This window comes from Falco biarmicus, chromosome 13 (genome assembly GCF_023638135.1).
Source record: "Falco biarmicus isolate bFalBia1 chromosome 13, bFalBia1.pri, whole genome shotgun sequence".
Lineage (NCBI taxonomy): Eukaryota > Metazoa > Chordata > Aves > Falconiformes > Falconidae > Falco > Falco biarmicus.
Window position 1 is genome coordinate 15,219,971 of NC_079300.1, and position 23,506 is coordinate 15,243,476.

The 23,506-nt window shown below is 36.7% G+C and overlaps 1 protein-coding gene across 19 annotated transcripts in view; it reads left to right on the forward strand.

Moving 5' to 3' along the window:
• DLG1 (discs large MAGUK scaffold protein 1) overlaps nucleotides 1–23,506 on the forward strand; it is a 163,086-nt gene that overhangs the window by 111,545 nt on the left and 28,035 nt on the right. For 18 of the 19 annotated variants that reach the window (XM_056358055.1, XM_056358051.1, XM_056358048.1 and 15 more), the window contains 4 exons: nucleotides 3,727–3,853; nucleotides 6,029–6,185; nucleotides 7,342–7,444; nucleotides 19,898–20,012. In XM_056358055.1, the coding sequence (XP_056214030.1) occupies nucleotides 3,727–3,853; nucleotides 6,029–6,185; nucleotides 7,342–7,444; nucleotides 19,898–20,012 (502 nt within the window). Of the gene's footprint in view, nucleotides 1–3,726; nucleotides 3,854–6,028; nucleotides 6,186–7,341; nucleotides 7,445–19,046; nucleotides 19,201–19,897; nucleotides 20,013–23,506 lie in introns of those variants that run through there. The other variant, XM_056358068.1, reaches the window with a different exon arrangement.

A 23,506-nucleotide genomic window follows, 5' to 3' on the forward strand; every position in this document is an offset into this window, starting at 1 on the left:
GTCATATGTCAGAGGGGAGTTTAAAATGGCCCAGTAATCTATATGTAAATGTTGGTCATTAAATGGTTCCTGGAACAAATGTCCAGTAACTTCTTGGTATAAATGCTTTTTATTCAGTTGAAATATCGCTAAGATCTAGAACTTGCTATTTAAAAACACCGGTGTTACCTTTTACAGTGCGTATTGTAGAATATCAGAATCGGCAAAGTGACTACACAGTTTTTGAGAGACAGAGGACGTGCTGCTTATACAGCCTTCCTTTCAAGACGTTATTAATGATGTATTTTTGACTCCTAGTCAGTTCTAAAGTATTTTTCCATTGTGTGTATGTGCATGCATTGGTACAGTATTTTCACCCTGAGAACTAAAATACTGCAAAGTAGGAAACAATCAGTTTCCTCACTGGAGACATAAATGCCTTATTGTTCCTTCAATGGCATAAGTATAAGAAGAGAAGAATACAGAATAACAGTAAATGATAATAAAGTTTTAATTTTATTTCCCATTTTACAGTCTGTACTTGTGATTGGTGTCTTCAGTTTGCAGATAACAGGGAAATAATAGGAATTCTTCCATTTCCTTTTTTTGTAGAACTTGTGTTATGTCAAGGGGGGAGAGGGGTGGATTTGGAGATGGAATTTCTCCTTGACAGTCTTCGACTTTTCCTGTCAAAACAAGTTCATTTTAGGCATGTAATTTTCCATTCATCCTATCAGTTACATCAGTAATAATACTTACTTGGACCTAGAAATAAAAGGCAAATTAATCCTAAATCAGGTCTAAACTTCTATCGTGTTCCTCATGAATACTTGTCAGGTATAATCTCCAGGTAAGACAGTTTTAGGAAAGACACAGGCACGTGGCTTTGTGGGAGCTCCATATGCCTTTTAGGTTTGCTTCCGTAGCGCCGAGAATACCACCAGTCTTGAGAAAGGACCTGACCTCTCTGAGCAAATAGCATATGCAGAACTTTATTAATGTAGTCAGTGCTGACGTGGAGCTCTCTACATGTCTGAAATAATAAACTGTTATATTGCTTGATAGCTTGGGTTTTAGTTATACGGTGAAAGGATACAAAATCTAAAAAATAAGAGTATGTGACACTATTGGATGGTATGTGTGTTTCTGAACATGATGTGGTTAAAAGATTTAGGAACCTTAAAAACAATCAAATTAAAAGTAATGCAAGTCAATAAATGTAGAATTTGTTATGAAAAATATAATTGCTTCCTGTAAAATATGCATCATTATAGCTGCCACTGACTTGTTAAAACCAATTGGAAATTCATTTTGTGAAATGAGAATATTTAGTGCATGAACAGAATGTACAGAGCTGCTATACTGTGCTACAGTTGTTAGCTTTTTTCAATCAAAATCCATTTTCCACTACTTGGAAAAGAACTCGTAAAGCTGCGTTCCATTTTTTTGTGCTTTAGCTGTAAAATTTTTTGAGGAAAACCAAATTAACTATATGTACAGTAGTCATTTTTTAAAGTATCACTTGCTTTAAACAAAAAGTACGTACAAGGACATGGAAATGTACAGTTACATTAAAAGATATATTTTTTCCATTAAAAAGTAAATATTGCTGTATGGTTTGGTGATCATTGTGAAAATCTGTTGCCAAAACTCCAGTGTGGCTAAAAACCAACTTTTGAAATTGACGTAAACTGTCCAAATCTTGTTACCAGTGCCAGGGAAGACAGAGAGAATTAAATAGTGGGATCTGTAGTCTTCAAATCCCTGCAGGGATGCAGGTGCAATGTACATGATTTTACAGCTGTTCTGAAAAATGGTTTTAGGAGTCATGTGTCTTGAACAGCTCCTAATTAGGGAATTCTCAGATATGAATGCTTTTGTTGATCATTTGGTTTTAGCAAAAGCAGTGTTCTCTTTGCTGTAGACCTCATGCAGCTAACTTGAGGAAGCTTCTTTTTGCCTGTGATGTAGAAGGGGACAGGCTGCCTCTTGCACCCAGATTCTGAATTTTGCTGAAACTGCTTGTGAATCCAGAGTTGCAATTTCCAAAAGTTCTGCAGAGTCCCAGACCAGAGCATGCAACTCGCTGAGGGCTGGTGTGTCAGACTAACACACTTAATTACTTTATCAGCTTACTGCTTTTGAACTACGTAAACGGTTAGCAGTAGATTTTAATGCTTGCTGAAAACACTTTAGAAAACTGAAAAATTCTAATACTGTGACAAAGCTTTAAAGAATAAGAAGCAATCCGGCTAATCAGGTATGATACCAGATGTTTAGGTTGTTCCCTGTCTGGCTTGGTATGTCTTTTATTAGACCATTGATCAGGGTAAGGCAATGTTGATGTGATATATGTATGGAATTTACTGCACACAGGCTTACTAGGAATCCAGAATAATACAGAAGCAATCCAGCACAGATTGGGTGGTTTGAAAGCTGGCTATTTAGTAAGTCTTTCACATAAAAATACTCTTGAAATTTGTATATGATGCAAATGTTCTGCCAGTGGTTTAAAAAGAAAAAGAAAAAAGGAGAATATACAGGTCTCTTCTACAATCTGTGTCATGGCTATTCAGTTAAAAAGCTTTGGGTTTAGCGTAACTTCACAAAGTTCAGGTACCACATCATGCAGTAAGCAAGTAAGAGCAAAGAGAGACTGGCAAATCTAAATAATTGTGAAGTGTCCCCGTCCTCCATGTTTAAGCCTCAAATGTTGAAGCACCTATAGCAGCAAAAAGATTTTCGGTTTTAGAATATGCTTTGTAATAGGAGACAGTGGGTATGACTACATCTGGTGAATAAACACTTAAAATTGATGTGCTTAACTTGGAAATCTAATGCACCCTCTTAATTATTTATTGGAACAGCTGTACTGGAATTGTAGAATATTTTCCATCAATAGAAATCACTAAGATGCTAGATTTTTCTAGCATGTGTGTTGTGGCTTAGGTAAAACATACGCACTTCATGCACAGGATAAATCCTTTTTTAATACTTCTTTCTAGTTTTAATGAATGAACCTGTGAATAAGGCAACTGGCAATTACAGTACAGTTGAGATTTTTTTGGCACTGGCTTGTTTACTCCTTTCAGTAAATTGATGCCTCTTACCTTGAATAATGGGAGGTAGACTAATTCTACCTTTGTTTCCTAATGTGTGCTGTCGGCTGAGCCCAGAGTAGCCTCACTACCAGCACCTGTGCTATTAAAGATGGGTTTGTTCAGTGTCTAAGAAATGTTAACATTCCATTTTGTTCAGACCTGTTAGTCAGAATGGCCTGGAGTATTCTGGAGATGCTAGGATGCTCTGCATCAAAGCATTGAATAGAAAGAGGTAGGCAGCTTGGCAGTTTGGAAGTGTAACATTAAAATGTTTTATTTTTCACTGGTGCTTCAACATAGCGATTTTAAGAAACTGAAATTCTTAATTGACTTAAGTCAAGTTAAAGACAACTTTAAAAACAGATGAATCTCCAGAGTGCCCTTATGGGCTTCAGCTATCCACAGTGTCTGTTTTAAAAAAAGGTTTATGTGAGACACAAACTAAAAATATTGTTTACTTAGTGTGAGTAAACTGGGGAATGTGTAGTTGTGACACAGTATTTTAGAACTATGTTATTTATAATGTATCATTTGAACTGTTACATTTTGGTTTTAGAAGAGGTCTCTAATTGCAATATTTCATTTCATCCAGCTCTTTTTCCTTATTGCCTTAATGCTTATTTTTTTTTCCCCTCCCTCTATGAAGCTTATTCTCAGCCAGTGGATAACCATATCACTCCATCTGCCTATTTGGGACAGTCCCTGCCCCCAGCATCACCAGGGCGATATTCACCAATTCCCAAGGGAATGCTTGGAGATGATGAGATTACCAGGTAATGAATAAAAAAGCTGCATGTCAAAGTAGTTAACCAGGGAAGCAGTAGGAGGCATTTGTGGGCAAAATACTGTTGAATACTGTGGTTTATTTCAAGAAATAAACGTTACTTTCTTAACACTTGTAAGCATTGTTGTAAGGAGAAAACTAGATCTATTTGTGTGTGTGTGTAGTGTGTGTATACACACACATGCACTCGTGCACATGATATATCAGTCCAGGAGTAGCATTACAATCAGAATGCCCTGCTAAGAGCTCCATGAGTTGACTGAGCTTTTTATAGGATGTAGTATGAGCAGACAAAAAAATTGTCTTATTTTAAAGCCAACGATGTTTTTTCTCCCCCAACCCCCACCCAGACAAGGGTTTGTTTTGATGGATTTGTGAATCCAGAAAGGCTAGAAAGATTTTTATCCTTTCCCATTAACAGAGCTTTCATTCCTTCACAGATTCAGTAGATTGCATTAATCCTTTGTTCATCATTGCTGATAAAGGGAAACTTCTAGTTTTGTTACCTTCTGTTCTGCAAGTATAAGGGTGTTATACTGCATTTTCAGTATGTTGTTGCTGAATTGTGTCACACCGTCAGCTGATACAGATAATGTCACTCAGTTTCTGAGGGAGGGTCTACCCAGGATTGAAATTTAAGTGGTGTAAAATGGAGAATGAATTTTAGTGAATTGCAAGGTAGGATATGTTTTTCTTGTTATTTTTAACTTATGGTTAGTTAGACATACAAGCCAAAGCGATTCTGTCCTGCTGATAGCATTGCTGAACTTCTGGTTTTACAGCTTTCCTTTAAAATTACTGTAAAAGGAAGTTTTTAGGTTTCTTCTGAAATGCGAAGGCTATTCAGAGAAGTCTTGATATGATACTCTTTATATTACCTTCCATCTTCCACTCCATCTCAAAAAGAGGTTTAGAAATTTTGAGTAGTATTGTAAGAGACTGCATATTTATGTTCTCTAACTGCAGCATTTTTGTTAATATATTAGTGTGATCCAGAGCAATATATGTAGGTGTTCACAATGTAATGTATTTGTAATAAAACAGTACTCTGAAAAAAATGAGTATATTAGTTGATAAGGAGTGACATTTAAGAATTTGACACTAAGTTGATTTAAGAATTGGTGCAAATAATGTGTGATTTCTAAAGAATGGACCAGATGATACTTTTTGTTTTGGAAAAAATACAGCTTCTTGGTTTGTTCTGTAAATTAATAATTAATGTCTCCAAATACTTAAGAATGTCCATTAATTGTTCTTTAGTGCTCTCTAGTGATTTTTCAAATGCAGTGCACAGTTGCTCTGCTTTATTAGAAATGTCTGTTTCTGAAATAATTTATGATTTTCTCATATTGGGTCAATTAGCCGGTTAGTAGAGTTTTGGAAGGAGTGTTTCTGCGTTAGAAGTTGATTTGCCTTATTTTAACTGGATCAGTGTTTCTTCTTTCCTCTCTTCATTCAAGTCAGGAGGGGATCCTATAAAAAGAATGTAACAACTTGGTTCAGATTTAACTTTTTAAGTTGCAGTTGCTGCAAATAAATTGCAAATGTATTTGGGAGTGTCATAAATTCTGATTATTATTTTTTAAAAATGTTATGCATACTGCTTGAATTATTCTTTGCTCTATTTATTGCTTGAGCAATTGGAGTGAAGTTAAAGCCGTGAGGACGTATTTTTTTCATTACTGGTGCTTCCATTAGTATTTGTTCTTTAAGTTTCAGAAAGGGAAAATAGTATTTTGTTGCTTGCTATTACTATTAGAATAAGACTGTGAGCTATATTGAGACTCTTGAACAATATAGGAAGTGTTAAATAATGACATTTAGTGCTGAATGGGATTGTAGCATAATAGGAATTTAGAGTATATATATGGCTATGGAGTGGTCAATTCACCTAACAACAGGGAGGGCGATTTTGTGTTGCATCTAGAAGCAGAATTGAAAGCATACAAATAATAGAAGCTATTATTTGGAAGTCTAAGCTTTGTAGGGGGAGGGTTGGAGTGGGGAGTGTGTGTTGGAACACATATCATTGTTGCTTTGAAGAATGTCTAACTTCTAATACCTAAATTTTCAACAGTACTTCTCTCGGAAAATTTAGCTTTTCTAGTTGTTTATTTTACTTACATCTAATGACCAAGATTTTGTATTCCTCTCTTTCATTCAGAGAGCCTAGAAAGGTCGTCCTGCATCGAGGATCTACAGGGCTTGGTTTCAACATTGTTGGAGGAGAAGATGGAGAAGGAATTTTCATCTCTTTCATCCTTGCAGGAGGGCCCGCTGACCTGAGTGGAGAGCTTAGGAAAGGAGATCGTATTATTTCTGTAGGATTCCTTCTTCTATTTAAACAGCAGCAAAAGTTTTCCCCTCCCTGGATATTAATGCCAGTTAATGATTTAAATGCAATGAGTATCATTTTAACTGAGCTAAATTTGAGACAATGGAACAGATGCCAATATTCTTCCAAAGTATCTTGGGGAACTTTAGTTTGCCTCAGTTTCTCATCTGTAACCTGATTAAAATGGCACTTTCTCGGAGATACTCAGTGACAATATTCAGTGAAGACATTAACTTATCTTAGTCTGGTAGCTGGGGCGTGTGTATGTCTAAATTGAAAGAATGCAGGTGTCAGAAATGAGATGAGGAGGAGACACTTGGCAGTAGTGTCTGAAATTGGTTACTTCCTGGAGTAACTGCTAAACTTCACATCAGTCTTAAGTAGATCCATCTCATACCTCTCTAAGGGCTTTTTCTGTGTTAGTACTAAGGTCATAAGGATTTTGTGCATTTCTTTGTGAAATGCCTTAATTTATGGAAAATAATGTCTTTGGACAATTACAATGTAATTTGATAGTTATTGAAGAGGATTTTTTTTCCTGTTTAAATTTTGGCTCTGCTGTTACTAAAATCCTGATACTGAAGTGCATCTTTAGTTTGAACTGTGAAAAATGCTTTTGGTCTAAAATGTGACACATACATTCTCTGCTTCCATTTTTTTCTAACACTGTTTTAAAATGTGCTGCATTGAAAACAAGGCCAGACCCACAGAGGGTGTAGTCTGTCCCTAGATGTTAAACATAATGGTCTGCAAGCATGCTTTGGCTAAGGAGATCCCGGAAGCCTTGTTGTAGAAAGGTGAGGTGAACCATCACACAAAGTAACATTCTCTGTGTCTCCTTAAAAAGAAAGAAGGTAGTCTCAAACAAGGATAAAATTGACCTGGCAAATACAAGTTCATGAAGTGATGCACTATGATGATTACAGTATTTCTTAAGAGGGGTGTATGTGAAAGAGGATTTATTGTCTTGAAATTCAGTAAGGATCAGTAACCTTTGTATTAACTAGCTTGTGCGTTTTTCCCATTTCCAATATTACGTCATGGAAACTAGTTTGTGTCCACTTTTTTTTTTTTTTTTTATGTTCTGTGGTGATAAACACAAACATTTATTTTGATAAAGAGCTTTGTTGTATTTCTCGTAGGTAAATGGAGTAGATCTAAAAGCAGCAACCCATGAACAGGCAGCAGCAGCCCTCAAGAATGCAGGCCAAGCAGTAACTATTGTAGCTCAGTACCGTCCAGAAGGTAAGGGTTGCCTCACATGTTGAAGTTCACTTGTACAATTTGAAACTCGGAGAAATACAATATCCAATGTCCCCCCACCCCACACCTAACCCCTCTTTTGAGGAGAGGAGAAATAAATAAAGCAATAGATGTTGACACATAACCTTTTAGCATAATTTCAAGTGACCAGATAGGAATATGTGTAAGCATTGGTGCCATGGCTTGGTATGTTTTTCGCTGTGATCATGTTCAGAATTTTGATTTCTTCAGTAAATATTAACTCTGCCATAACACGAAAATTAAGCTGGTAAATCCAGAACTTAGTAGAAATACCACATTATTACTTTTGTATTTGACAGTTGTCTTGACTCTTTAATATGATTGTTTTCTTTTTCTTAGTGGTAGGAGGATAAAAGACTAATCCGTTCTCTGTTATGATGATTCAGATGAACTAAAGAGACTATCAGGTTTTCATTCCTCTGTTTCATACTGAGCTGGTATTTCTGTTTATCCAGCAATTTCTTTTGGTCCAGATTAGACTGCAGCTGATGCTGATTAACCATCCTTGTGTGTTCTGCAGAAACCAAGTAATAGTATATCATCACAACACACATATTTGTCCTCTTGTATTTCTACAGCATGTTTGAAATGCCTTTGTTTAAAAAATTCAGTAGTCTGAAATTATATGCTTACCTTGAATCTGTAAACCCATGTATTATTGTTTATCTATATAATAAGGCATTTTTGATGTTTTATGGTGAACTGTGGTGATCAATGGCTTTGTCCAATTTTAGTAAATTGGATGGCCCATCACTAAATCTTCCTTGCAGTGACTTGTCTGCTTAAATCTTTCCTTTAACAGTACTGGCAAGGGGTAAGTGTAGGTGTTTTTTCAGGACTGGACATCGAGCAGGACTGCTTCCTTCATCTCAAATTGTTAGGTGACTGATGGTAGCACACTTTTCAGTCTTTATTTCTGCTCTTCTGTCATGTTTCTTTTATCCTGTCTTCCCCAAGTCTTTGAAACATTAGCTTTCACATTCGCTTCCCTGTACCCCTGCATCAACACCCTCTATCTCCACTGACCCAGGAACTCTTGTCAGTAATAAATAAAACTGATTTGTTTGTGTCTGGTTCATGGTCAAATCCCTGCAGCCAGCCCATGCTGTCAATGTCTGTATTGTGGTGAGGGGGTGTGCATCCTGCTCACATTGAATGTGTAGATTGCTCTGTTCTGGGATTTGTTTTCTAGCAGTGCTCACTCTGAGACTTCCTTTTAGAAAGAAGAGTAAGGTCAGCATTGTTTCTGGAATATTTGCTTTGGCTTTGTGTCAGAGTTGTCAAATATTTCTGTTGATACATATTTGACCTATTCTCTGCTTTGGGTCAAATTGTTACACCTTTTTGATCCTTGCATAGGGATCCCTCACCTTAGTGAGAAACAAAACTTGTGCTTTTATTTGCCCATGAGTTGTCCTTTGTGGCATCTGGCCACTTTTTTTTGTTCAAGTGGGTATTCTTGGTCACTGTTTCTTCTGCCAGGAAGATACGTTGGGATGTGGCTCCTAGTAGCAGAACAAATGTTTCTCTGGTAGATTATATCCAGGACAAAGAAGTATTTTTTTTTATCCCCCCCCCCCTTGTCCTTGCCAAAAAATGTATCCAAACTTCACACAAAAGCAGCAGGTTTTCAGTCTTCTCTTTCTGGGATTCAGGCTTTAAAAAGAAAGGAATCCCTTCACGTTCTGAAAGCCAGAATTCTTTTTCTTTTAGATTAAGAGAAAGCTTTTTGGATGTTTCCTGCTCTTTTTGCATTGGAAGTAACAGCTTTCTTCATTACCACTTGTCCAAGTAGATAACTTACTTACTTGAAACATGTATTGAGGTGCTTGGCTGACTGATGGGTTTTTGTGTCATTGCAGAGATTTGCCCAGAGCAACATATGCTGCCTTTTAGAAATTTCTCAGTGACTGTCGCCTGTAGACTTCAAACCTAGAGCTGTACTCATTCCTTTGTGATTACTGAAGCATTCAGCACTAGACTGTAGTTGAGCTGTGCTGAGAATGCAGTTCTCAAAGAATTATAGGGTCCATTTGAGAGGATGCATGTGGGAGATGTTACTTGAATTATTCTACATTACAGGCAGACATCTGACAAGTTAATGAAAGAACACTTTTAAGATGTTTGGCCTTCCTGACTTTATGAAATAGCACTTAAAATATCTATTTGGAGTGAAGATGCTGAAAGCTTGTTAGGGCTTACTCTACCCTTTTGAAGTATGCCATGAAGGGAAAATGTAACTAGGAGATCGAGATCCGTTGTAGTTTGGAGGCAAAGGATGAATTGACACGTGGCCAACCTACCTCAGAGAGCTTTAGTTACTAATGTCTTGACTTTGTTTGACATCTCTGCTTGCATTTTTCTTACTCCTTGTAAAAAGGGGTTGAATGGAACTCCAGCTTCTTTCAGATCTGGTGTGGGAGGTAAGTTGTATCAGAAACTCACTGTTTACATGTTAGAGATTAGTAAAAAAAATATTCCCTTAAAGGTCACTGTTTGTTTATTATCATAGGAAGGCAGTCTGAGATTTGACTTTCCAAATAGAAAATATCATCCATGTGATTGAGTGTGCTTGATAAAAGTGCGTATGTTCTTTGGTTCTCTTCATATTTCCTAAATTGTAGCTGCAGATAGTCTTCTTTTCCCCTCATTTCATTTAATTTGGGAATTTTTTATATAGATACATATATATGTATTTATCTCCACTTTTTGTTTATGCCATTCAAATAAAAGGCTAACAATTATTAAAATTAAGAGTTCATAAAATCATTGTTCATCATTGGTATGTCTCATGTCTTTGTGAAGGTGAAGAGCATCAGTTGTAACTGCTCGTATTGCATGTGTATTTTATTTATATTTATAAATCCAGCAGGATTTTGTAAAGATGTTGACAGCTAGGACAGATCAAGGAGATTTTAGACATCCATCAGGGTTCATTATAACCGCGTAAATAGATTCAGTATGATAGGAGTATTTGGAAGACACTTGGGACCAGCTCACTTCACTCTCTGTAATTGTATATGACAGTTTGTATGTTCATAGATTTGGTGGGCAATGCTAATTTATATTTTAAATCCTACCACATTAGCTGTATCAGAAATTCCTCATTTGTCTGTCTTCTCAGATTTGGGAAAAGAGGATTTTTGCAAGAAGTTCTCTCATAGAAAAGTCTGAGCAGGCTGTGGAAACATTAATCTTTGGAAATATCCTATCATGGAAAGGGTTGGATTTTCCATATCTGTCTCTTCAATATCTGTCCCTTCAAATCTATGGTTTATCAAACACTAGTTAGTGGACTTGGGGTAGGCTAATGTGTTTGAATGATACTGCTTATATTATAGCCAGGCTCAAATTACGTAATTGCTGACTTCCCTCCCCGCTTAAATTTCCAAAATATTCCTTCGTTATAGAATCAGGTGAAAACAGATATAGTGTCATTCTTAAAAATATCTTCTGGGCATTCATTTATTTTCCAGCAGTGTTCAGTAAATTTGAGAGATTACTCTAAAAAAATTTCTTATTATACTGAATCAACTTTCAGCAACTTACCAGCGCTCTTTGGGATAGCTAAAAGCCAGATAGGGTCTGCAGAGGTATTCTCCTGTTCATAAAAGTGACTGGTACATCAGGCACCACTTCTGTAGTGTCACTACTGTAGCCAATTGACTTACTCCTCATAGATTCCATGCTTTATCTTGCAACTTATCTAGGAGCTACTTTTGTAATCTATTGAGTCACCTATTGGGTTGTACTTCTACATACTTTTGTGGTACATACACGCACACGTGTGTACACGATCTCCCTAGTTGCAGAGATCAGTGGCTTTGAACCTGCTGGGGCTGGATGCTGCAGCGGAGGGGTCCATGGTGGGAGAAGAGCAGAAGTTTGGGAAATGGGAATTACCCTGTAGAAGTGTGGTGGGGAAGTCGGTATATTGTTCTCATTTTCCTCTTCATTTGGAAGCTTCTCCTATTCTCCCACTTGTACTACAGATTTCTATCTCCTTGCAAGACATCACTGATTAATAAAAAGGGCTTTTGCTTTACTGTGAGTTCCGCTGGAAATGAAGTACCATGACCTGTAGCAGTTTCAAAGAAAGTAATGTTGCTGTAGTACACAAAAGCGTTCTGATAAGCTGTTTTCATTTGTAGAGGTTTCTGAGCCATTTAATTTTCCTGTTGCTCCCTGATTCTGCAGACACCTCAGTACTACACTGCCATTTCCCTTCTTGAGGTTTCTTACAGGTGTAAGGTGGCAAGGAAAAATTGAGATACTGGCGTGGAAGAATGAGTTGAAGCTCTAGGCAGTCTTGATATATGTGTATCTCCTGGGAGTGGGGATTCAGAGATGGTCAGAATTATGATCATGTTATGTAGCAGGGATAGAGGAACATGAGACTCTCAGTGCTTGAAGGGAATGTAGTGATGAAAGGAACAGCAGGTGGGAAGTGTAGGACTGTCCAGAGGTGTACAGCCCTTGGTGGGCTCTCCCCTCATTTCACATTGACATTTCCATTGTTATGTCCAGTCAAATTAAAATTTTAAATTTATAATTTTCTTATGTGTTTTGAGGCTGACAATAATAATGTTACCTCAAAATCCACAATTTCTGGAAGATAAGATTTTGCCATGCTGAAAAGGTATGAGGTGCCAGTAGGCTACTATAACTGTATTAGAGCTTAAATGCATGTAAGTGTTTAAAAATAAGAAAAATAGCCGAGGAAATACATTTAAAATATGAAAATATATTGGGTTGAAATTGGATAGAAAATAATTTTGTGTAATAGAAGTTTTTTTCCTAGTTATCTACTAGATCAGAACTGTGCAATTAAGCATGTGTATAACGTTAACCACAGTTTCATATGCATTATCTGTGAAGCCTGCTCATGGAAGCAGGCAAAGTGTATTGGCATCAGCAGTCATTCACTGGTCACCTGAGCATTCCCCCAAAACAGGGGCAAAATTCAGATAAGCCTGTTGTGACAGAAAAGGGTAGAAGCGCTTTGTTTCCCAAGGATCCACCTAATACACAAAAAAATACAATTATAATTTTAACTAATACAGGATTCCTTTTTTTTATGAGTTACCAGCTGCCTGTTATTTAGAATCTAGAATTTACATTGGTCTTCTCTTTGTAATTCTGCTGATCAAGTCCATCTCTATATACCCAGTTCTTTTCTGAAGGAGTAGTAAGATGGTTAAGTGATCAGATTAGCTTTGTGTTCTTAGGTGATTGGGTGGATCAGTGTAAGATTAGGAGAAGGTGGAGCCAAAACCTCAAGAGAAGATTTCAAGGTATTTTTTTGTAAAACCCCTGCTTCGGACTAATAATGTTCTTGTAGATAGCTAACACACATTTTTTTTTTAGCTTTATTAAAGGAAATAAGGAATCTGTCTTGCAAAATGTGTTCAAGATTTATAGTTCAATCAAAACTTCTCATAATTTGTTAGCCAGATGTTTAGGTGGATTTTTGTGGGTGGTTTTTTTTGTTTTGAAGGAATGTATTCGTCTACTGAAAATAAGATCCAAGTATGACAACTTGTATTTTTTAATCTCTCTTGTCTTTAAAACATTTAATGAGTCAGAGAAAAAAAAGAGAAGGGGAGAGGTTTTTTAGAGCTCAAGTTTTCCATGCCCAGTATTTGGCCAATTTTTCTGTTTGTGACGCTTCGTGTATACGCTGTTTTCTAGTGGAATTCAAAATAGAATAACTAAGCTCTGGGAAATGGTAGCACTCTCATGTATATAAGCTAAGATTATTTTCTGAGCATTTGTCTTCAAATGTATTTTAAATCTTCTATTTGTTAAAGTCCAGCTGGGGTAACACAAAGCCAATAATCCTTTGCAAAACTTAGTTTTCAGTATTTATTTTGTATCAAAAGGATGAGCTTCCCTTGTTTTCTAGCTGAGAACATTGATTGTTTTAACCAAACATTGTTTAAAAGATCAGTACATCCCAATTTCATAAAATAAAAATATTTGACAAAATAATTCAAAAAAGGGAAGTTTATCCTGTTTTGGGGTATGTGGTCTCTAGTCTTCCAGACTTTTATTCCTGCTTGTTTTGTACCTGGTTCTACTAATTTGCAAGTAAACCAGATTAGCCAATTAAAGTACCTTGAAAATCAGACCCATTAAGATTAGAAGGAGGGTTCTGCTATATATAGTCCTGATAGATACTATAAGGCGGCTTACACATGTTTTAATCCTTTAAAACCTTACTCCTGCTCTTTAATAAATAAAATTGTTTGTCTTTCTTTAAGAGCAGTTCAGCCTTTTACAAGTTGTGTGTGCATGGTAAACCTTCCACATTTTTGGTGAATTCACTTCAGCATTGACTGGACCTAGTCTCTTTCTAAGTTTTGCAGGCTCTGAGGGAGATGTTCTTAACTAAATACAAATGCAATTTTCCTAATCTGTTTTGAAATTCCATGGCCTAGTCTTTCAAGTGATTAATGAGGTACAAGCTCATTACACATTAGAGTGCATGAACGCCACCAATAGCATGTGGAATGCATCAAGTCTCTCTCAGGTCGTCTGGATATAAAATGACAAGCATTGAAGCAAAGTAATAGCTCTTAAAAAATGATTTATGTTTTTGTTGTGGTCCATCCATTTTATAGGTAATCTCTTTGCTAGTGTTTTTTGAGTGGTTGTGTTAACATGCTACTATACTCCACCAACTGAAATTTATGTTGCAGTCTGTAACAAGAAAAGATGTGCAGAACATGAATAGTACCTATGAATTTATAAAATACCAATTTAGATAATCAAGGGATGGTAGTAGTACCTGACTAGAACTCATACATACGGCTTCAGTTATCTACATGCTGTAGCAGTCCTGCCTCACAAGCTTAGAATTGAAAACAAATGGAAGGTCAATACAAGATCAATGTGATGGTGGTCATCCTACCAGGCTTCGTTTCTCTGTTTGGAGGCATCATGAAGAGGAAAAATGAGTATTCTGAGAGTGGAGAAAAGATTACGAAACAGTATTTATATAAAATTGTCAGCACAAGAGTCCAGCTGTGACAGATCCAATGGGCCCTGCAAAAGGAGGGCTTTTTCTAGACAGATGGGAAGAGGCAAGCAAGGGGCATACTTTTTTTAATTACAGTGAACTTTTTCAGCTCTTTGTGTGTTCAGTATATGTAAGAATCTCTGCCTTTCAGTGCTGTGCTGCCATCTGTTCCCTGAACACACATCCATGCTTCTTCGAGTTGCTTTTCCTTTTGTGCTGTTTGATGAATTTTCCATCCCTTGTCTTCCATTCTTTTGCCCCATTTACATCTGGAACCTGTGTTCCAGACCAGATTAATTTTCCTTGTGGCCTCTTTTTCTCTTCCTCTGCCTGTGTAGACTCTTCACTATATATCTGTGTGTCTCACTATCCTCTTGTTCTGCACCAGATATGCAGTCCAGGAGAATTTCACTGGTCAGACCCTTTCTCTAAAGTTTTGATTTCTGTTAAAGTAAATGTTGATATGGGAAACATTACTGGAGCACCTCTTCTATGAAAACGGGATGAGAGAGTTGAGGTGATTCAGCCTGGAGAAGGCTCCAGGAAACATCATAGCAGCCTTCTAGTACCTAAAGGGAGCCTACAGGAAAGCTGGAGAAGGACTTTTTACAAGGGCGTGTAGTGATAGGACAAATGGTAATGGCTTTAAGCTGAAAGAGGATAGATTTAGATTCGATTTTAGGATGAAATTCTTTACTGTGAGGGTGGTGAGGCACTGGAACAAGTTGCCAATGGAAGTTGTGGGTGCCCTATCCCTGGCAGTGTTCAAGGCCAGGCTGGATGGGGCTTTGATCAGCCTGGTGTAGTGACAGGTGTCCCTGCCCATGGCAGGGAGGTTGGAACCAGATGATCTTTAAGGTCCTTTCCAACCTGAACCTTTCTATGATTCCATTATTACAGTTTTCTAGGTAATATCACTTTAGGAGCTTGGGAGCAGAAGAATCTTCCAGGATTTCCTAATCTCCCTGCTCCCCCCCGTTTTTTGTTTGTTGCTGTGCAATACATGCAGACATGAAATAGAGCAGATTTAGTCTAGTTTTGCACCATCTGCTTATCCAGTATAATTTTAAACTTTAAAATTGAGCCCAGATGTATCTATCCAATGTTCTTAACAACTGATTATGTAAACCTGAGTAGGCTTTAGGTTCCTTTTTCTTTGGTGAAGGTGGGATACTGTTGGATAAATGCCATGGATTGAAGCAGCAGATGCTTGCACTTCCTCAAGCTCTATGTTACGATAGCAGGCACTGCTCCTCCTTGCCCCTAAACTTATTGCAAACTTTGAGAAAATTCTAGCCAAGAAGAGATACTGTTATTCTTATGTTCTTATTTTATTGCATTTCATGTTAGTCCCACAGCCTATTACCCTTTATTTGATGTATAGCATCAGCAGCTTTCCTAAAATTCAGAACATTAGAAGATATCCTAAGTGTCATTCACTGCTGTTGCATAAACATCAGGTTTCGGATCCTGGTGAAATTCTTACCTGAAAGGATTGGAGGTTTGGATTGTGTGTGGTTGGTTTTTTTGTGTGGTCTTTTTTTTTTTTTTTTTTTTTTTTTTAAATTTCATTGGAGGGTGTTTCTTGTGCCACCATAGTTCTTAATAAAATGCTATTTCAGAATGTGTGTTGTGATGGCTGTAGAAACTAAGCATATCTGTAGGTGGAGTTCCTACGAACAAACTACTCTGTTTGAGTTAGTCAGTTTTGCTTTTTCATTCAATAGCATATGTCCTTTCTGTCTGCTTACCCTGATCATGTAAGATCAGAGATCAATCATATTCCTTCTCAGCAGAGCTCTTAATTTCCTCTTAACCAAGAAAGCAGCGTTTCCTATTTTATCTTGTTCACTGTGCCTGTTTCAGCTCCAAATTTCTGGAATGTTGAAGTGGCGGCAGTGTTGCATTGTATGGCTTTGTCACATTTACGTGGAAGTTTATTGTGCTGTTCATTATGATTTAGTGGAAAAATGTGATCAATTTTGTCATACGCTATATGTGTAATATTATGCATAACCCATAAGAAAGAATGGAATTGTAAGGGAAATTGTTCGCTAACATTTTGGAGAATCTAGTGATAAGCTGCATGAAATCTGTAGTTTAAACATACAATGGTATTCTTTAAGCATTGAAAATACTGGAGCATAGGAGAGTACTTGAAGGGAAGGTATCCCTCTGTGCTTGCATAGGTCTCATCCCTAACTACGTGCTTTCTAATCAGTGAGACGCAAGTTCCTGCTTTTGGTTTTATCTAGTACTTCTGCTTTCATGTTATTTTAGCTAAGAGGTTTTGTACAAAATCATCTCTCTCTGGTACATTCATTATATGAAGTCTTTTGTTAGTGTAAATATGATGCTACTTCTCTGTAGTTTGCTGCTTTTTTAATTGCATTTAAAAAGTAGTAAGGTATTATTGCAGGGATTGATTAAAAACATAGGGGTGTGTAGGTAGTTTTCTTGTTTCTGTAATAAAATGGAATTGCATTTTGTATGGATCACATGTGATACGCATGCACCTCAAATTTGAGTCGCTGGTCTTGCTACCAGCTGTTGGCTATTGATGTTCCCCTTTCATAGAGCATGTAAGGTGGAGCAGCTGTGGGCAGTTTTTGGACTGCTATCCTGCAGCTACTTTTCTACATTTCCTGAACTATCAGGTGACATTTGGTGGTGTTCAGTTTAATAAGAGATTGAAAGCGTTAAAGACAGTTGATGTCCAGCTCTTCTTAATCACACAGATAGAAATATACGACCTCTCCTAGACAAGTTAGCAGAGCTCATATTTTGCTTTATGATGCCAAAGTTGAACCAAGCCTACTTAGTCAGTAAGGGGATGCGTGCTGATCCTTTGGGTACCAAACTGGTACTGCTTTTCTGATGCTGTCTAGAGTCCTGCTGTTGTCTTGCTTTCCGTCTCCAGCCTTAGTTTCAGTACCACTGAACTCTTAATACTAAGCTTTCTTTTTTAGAAACCAAAATCCTGTCTACTTTTCAGCTCTAAGCCCGATGATTTTGACATTTCTATGCATCCTGTTCCTCCCAAAACCTTCTGTAAGAGGAATATAACTCAAATTTTTAGCTTGCTCTACATCAGGAGCTTCCATCTGATTCCATCTGCACAGAGTGTTTAAGCTTTCCCTAAATATGACATTTCTTGGCACCCTTCTTTTTGAGCATAGAGCCTTCTCAGTCCTAGCCCATTAGTTTCCTTTTTTGCTTTATTGGTATAGCAGGAGCTTCTGTGTAGGAATTACTCTCTCTCTTACTCCTGCAGATGTCCTTGTCACTCAGTCAGCACTTACTTTATAGGAGTTTCAATGAGAAAAACTAAATTACTCCAGGACACTGCAAGACCAGCAACCTGAAGATAATACACAAGATAAAGTAGAGTTAAGCAATAGTAAGGAATAGCCTCCCCTGTTAACTCTCTTACATACTACATGATACGTAGAAGGAAATCTGGTTCTTCGAACAGATAACACATGAGGCTTTCTTAACAGAAATTTGTAGTTTTTTCCAGTAGCTCTTGCAAAGAGCTGCAGATATTTTCAGTATTGAGCAGGCTGTAGCACAAGAAAATGTTTCAGTTACCTGGTCTTTTCCATGCTTACTTTGCTTTCACACAGGGAGCATTAAAAACCCCAATACTCTTATGTCAGAAATCTCAGCTACCATTTGTGTAGTATGTTTGGAGTTTAGAGCTTTAATCTTCCAAACACCCAAGAAACAGGTGAGAGGCTTAAAGATAATTTTTCAGGTATAAATGAATAAAATGAGGTGAATTACCAAAGGCCATGCAGTGCAGCAGTGGCACAGCAGCAGCAGACTGTTCTTTTTCTGCATCTGGGCCCTTCCCATAAGGTATAGTACTTTCTAAAAAGTGTAATTTTCTCACATTCCTCTTAAGTTACCTTCCTGTCATCTTAAATTCTTTTGCTGTTAGTGATAGCATCGGTAGGGGTGGAAATAATGTTTCTGTTGTCAAATCAGCTCATCAGTCTGATTTAGTGCTGGTAAATTATTTAATCTTTATTTGTAAGAAGGCACTCAATGCTGTTTTTTAAAAACTACAAACTACTAGCATTTGGTTTTAAAGGACAAAAGTCAGGGTTATTTAAGAGACTGGTCATGTTGTAATAATCTGGATAGGGTTAATTATAGTTGCTATTGCTAGAGCATCAGATTAGTAGTATCAGATTTGATATACCAGAAACTGGCTCACAGAATATACTTCTGTAACTTAATATTTTTTCTTCTTCTCCAGTTAGTCTGTAAGCTTTGATGCTTGCTGTCTCATGGGGAGAAAGTGCTAGAGAATGTAATATGATAAATCATTCATAGTACTTAGGTGACTGTTGAAGGAGCCTTAGTTTTCCTCAAGCTTTTTGCATTTTAGAGCCCTCTCTATCAATCTTGCATTTCCTGCGTACATTTGATGCCTGCAGGGATAAGGGTGCAGTTAGGAAGAGCAACACATTACCCAGTTCAGCAGCTGCTTGCTGCACACACCCTGGCTCTCCTGGTGTTGACTTGTTATAATCTGGCATCACGTGGTGTCCTGGCGAAGGTGGTGGCCGCAGAACATTTCCTTGAACTAGGAAGGTTTTACAAGTGGATCTGTTGATCCTGAAGTCCAAACTGTTCAACTGAAGGAAAAACTTACTTGTTTTGAGGTCATATTTTATGCTGGCAGCATGTAAGTATCTTATTTCAGTAAGTGTTTGTCCTGAAGAAGCTATTAATATTTTACTGCCTGCCTTTGTAGCTAAAATCAAATGCATTTAGCTTAGTTTTATTAGTACACAGTGCTGCTTAAGAACAGTCTGTTTTTCCAGGACTAACATTGTACATATCTATAGAGGGCATTTGTATCTCTAATGCCATTTATAAGTGGATTAAGATTCATGCCAGAATTCTGGATTTTTGTTTTTCTTTTCCTTTCCTGAGCTCCCATGGGGACATTATCTTATTCAGAAGATGTTTTGCATATTTCCCACCTTGTAGTGCTAAATTCTTTACCCTAATTCAAGTCCAGTAACTTTAAAGTACAGATACTTTTCATTCCCATTTCTTAATGTTTAAAATGTAAAATTTATAGTTCTTGATTATAAACTTACATATTTCATATGTATGTTCTGAAGTTTTCTTTTTGTCATGGGTTAGAATTTATCTGTGTCAGTCTTTTTATAACTATAATAATGATAATTATTAGTAGAAATGTTTGTCTTAATTAGAAAAAATAGTTACTGTGAACTATAGATTAAAACCATGAATTTTCAAAGTATAGTTTGCTTATTTATTTGCTTTGTCTAATCACAACTATTTCAAATTTTATTTCAGTTAATTGCTGAAGTTCAGGGGAAACTAATTGCAGAGGTTCTCTTTTTTTACAGAATACAGTCGTTTTGAAGCTAAAATACATGATTTACGGGAACAGATGATGAACAGTAGCATTAGTTCAGGATCAGGATCTTTGCGAACCAGCCAGAAGAGATCCCTATATGTCAGGTAATAATCTTTTTCCCAGGATTGCTAGTATGTTTTTCTGCTTTTCTGTAGACTTCATATTTCTGTGTGTGTATTCTTGCACAATTAATCATTATGGAACTTATCAAATTGATGTTTATATGCAAAATGTATTAAAAATAAAGCTTAATTTAGATTGATTAGTGTAATATAGCTGAAAAGAAGCCCTGAGAACCTTGTATGAACTGTGAAGCATGGTGCTTTTGCTTTTTGTCCTGCCTCTCAGAGATGATAATCCTTCAGCAAAAATGTATGTATTCTTTTTCTCAGTGTATGTGATAATAATTCAGTTTGTGTTTTTATGACAGTAGTCTTCATATTCTCTTGTGTTCGGTTCTTCAGTTCAAATTTATAGTCTCCCTTAACTTAAGCTTTGACGGATTTCCATCTTCTTCCAGCTTACTTTAGTTGTATTCTCAGCTTGTATTAAGAACTCTTACTTCTATATCCAATAGCATTTTGTCATAGAATATTTTTCATGCTAACTAAGAGAGAAAATACATCAAAGAAAATGGACTGAATATTGTTCATTCATTTATTCATATAGAATTAAATATAAAGGAGGCTAAGTGGAAGTGGGAAATAAAAAAGAGCATGAAGAATTTAAGAAAATAGGTGGTTTCACTGGGAAGTTGTGGCAAGGTGCAGCTCATTAATGTGCCTGCTAACTCCTACATCAGATATCGTATACTGATGAAGCACAATATTTCAAGTATGCAATGTGGGTAAAAGGACTGCATTTTAAAAAATGAATTTATTTTTGAGTTCCTCAAACCAGCTCATCTTTGGATTGAGTAAGGGTCTGCAGTCATTTTAGTACAGCAGGTAAGACTCCAGTAGTGCTGGTGCTGGGGTTAAACTTGTTCTAAACTGTTGTAGGACCTCACTGGCTTACCTGTTAAAATGCTAGGCTCAGGTACTACTGACTTTTCAAATCCAAGCAGAGACTGTTTTGTTCATGTTGCTTTATCTGTTGAGCTATGGGAAAGGAAGCAAGTCTTGCACAAGGTAGTGTGCACATCTTACATGCTTACCTGAGTAATTGCATCTGTGCTTAGAAAAGTCTCAGTCCTTTGCAAGCTATTTCTGAAACAAACGTAGCAATTTACTTACACAGAGCTTCTATTTAGATTGACCGTAACATGTAGCCCTTATGTTTTGACCTGTTATTTTAGTAGATTTATCTGGATTCTATTTTTGCAGAGCTGACCTTGTTCCTTTTTTGTACTTTGCCTGCCTTAAATATTTTTGGGGGTCAAAATGTAAATCTCTAAGGATAGGTGCTTAATATCACAGCTATTCATGTCTAAAGAGTTTCCACAGGTAGGGATATTGTGGTGAGATCTTCTGCCTTTCCATAATCCCAAGATTTTTTGCTTTAGCTCTCATCAATATAACTAAGCTTAAACAATTCTAAATGCTTTTGTTTGCTTGGTTAGCTGTAGCCTGATTAGGTTCTCAAACACTCACGCTCATGTTCACACATTGGTCTGATATTTTAAGCCACTGACAAACATTTTGTGTTTATGTAGCTTTTATTCCCCCGATGGGAGTTGTTGAGCTTTTCACTTTGCCAGTTGCTGCAGAAAGTGCAGCCTTCTCCAGGCTGTTGGGAGAAGCCTTGTGGAGACTGGTGGTTCCCTTTCCAAGAAAGGTTTTTGAGACTTGATATTCAGTTTTGTTATAGGTCAGGAAAAAAAAGCTAAAATGCAAAAATTGCTCAGGCAAAGTACTTTTCCACCCACATCTCTTAACAGAGGGTTCTGCTAGGGCTTTTGAGATCTGCTCTTGTCATCACACCAAAAGATGCCAAAGCCTGGTAGGCAACTTGGTATACACAGGATGGGTTCACATCTGTTCTGTCTGGTTTTTGATGTAATTTTGACCTCACTGAAGTAAGTTTTATGAATCTTTTTACATATTGCTAGATACTGACAGAACATGTTAGTTATCCAGCTTATGCCTTATTATTAGTTACTCTGGCGTGAGCATTCTATACTTGTACCAATTCAAAGCAAATTTTAATAACTGAAGCTATCTTTTCTGTAATCCTTGGTTTTGGATACGCCTTAAAGGATTCCAGTTATATGATACAATGCTGAATTGGACGGTAAATCCAACAGTAAAATGTTTATGGGTATTCAACCACAATTGTGGGAAGCCTATCAAATAAAAATACTCTAAATATAATGATCTCTGGTGATTTCTCAAAATCGTGGTAACAAAATAGCAGATAAAATCTGATATGTCATTGTTTCCCCATAACTGAAACTTGATGTCTTTATTAATAATCTGCCTGTGAACAGCATTTTGGGGGTGTATGTAATACTAAGAAAAGACAGTTGTGTTTGCCTGAAAACAGAATTTGAAGTAAAATGGCAGATTTTTCTTAATTGTATGTATATCAGTATATGATGAATAACAATATAACCGACAGTCCTTGGAGGGCTATATGAATATAGCAATTCAGCAGCAGCTAACTATTCATTTGCATATCTAATTCTCTATCTCTCCCCCCGACTAATTAAGATTTACTGATTTAATAGCCTTCTCTTACTTTTGCTTTATATTTCTTTCGATCTTTATTCTAAGAGGAGAAAGGTGATTTTTTTTTTTTTTTTCATACAATGTTTCTGGTTTTGCATCTGAACTGTATCTATACACTCTCTTCCTTCATCTGCAGATTTCACATCTGAAAGGGTGAGATACCTTCCATGGTATCAAGTTTTTATGATAATATGTTGACAGGGTTTAAATTTGTTCCATGTATTATCTTATCTTGTATGCCAAATCTCAGCCTGTGCAATGTGTGTAGAATTCAAAAATGAAAATTACTTTTACATCTGTATTTTTCTGAACAGCATGATACATTTCAAATTCAAACAGTGTTGTTTTTTTTTCTGCTGGAATTGGAACAGAAAATAGTTACATCGCTTAGAAGAAACTTCTCAGTTTTGAAATCCTTAGGAAATTTTAACTAAATCCATTGGAAAGTAAGATCTAGCATTAGCACCAGACCTGAAAACTGTACTTGCCTGTGGGAGGAGTTTTTAATCTGGCATCCCTGTGTTATTCTGATAGTTTAAAAATGTAGTTTCAAATAGTTTTTGCAAAAACGCAGAGAGAAAGAGAGAGCCTCCTTTAAAAGCTGACCTTCATTCATTCTGAAGTGGTAAGATTACTTCATGTTTCATGAAATAAAGAGCTGGAGATGCTTTTGATGCAGGAATTCCTAGTAGCTTTGTTCAGCAAGAAAACCCTAAAAGAAGAAATGCTTTAGTAAAACTTGATCAATAGCCTGTTGATATTGAAAGTAATGAGCATGGCCAGGTAAAAAGACGTTCTGAAAATTTGGCACTGTTAACACAACCATTAAATTTTTGGCTTTGAAGCATAAACTATCATGAAACATGCAACTTCAGTTTCTGTGGACTTGTAAACTAAGGAGCCAAGTTACCTTTTTTAGTGCTGTTTAG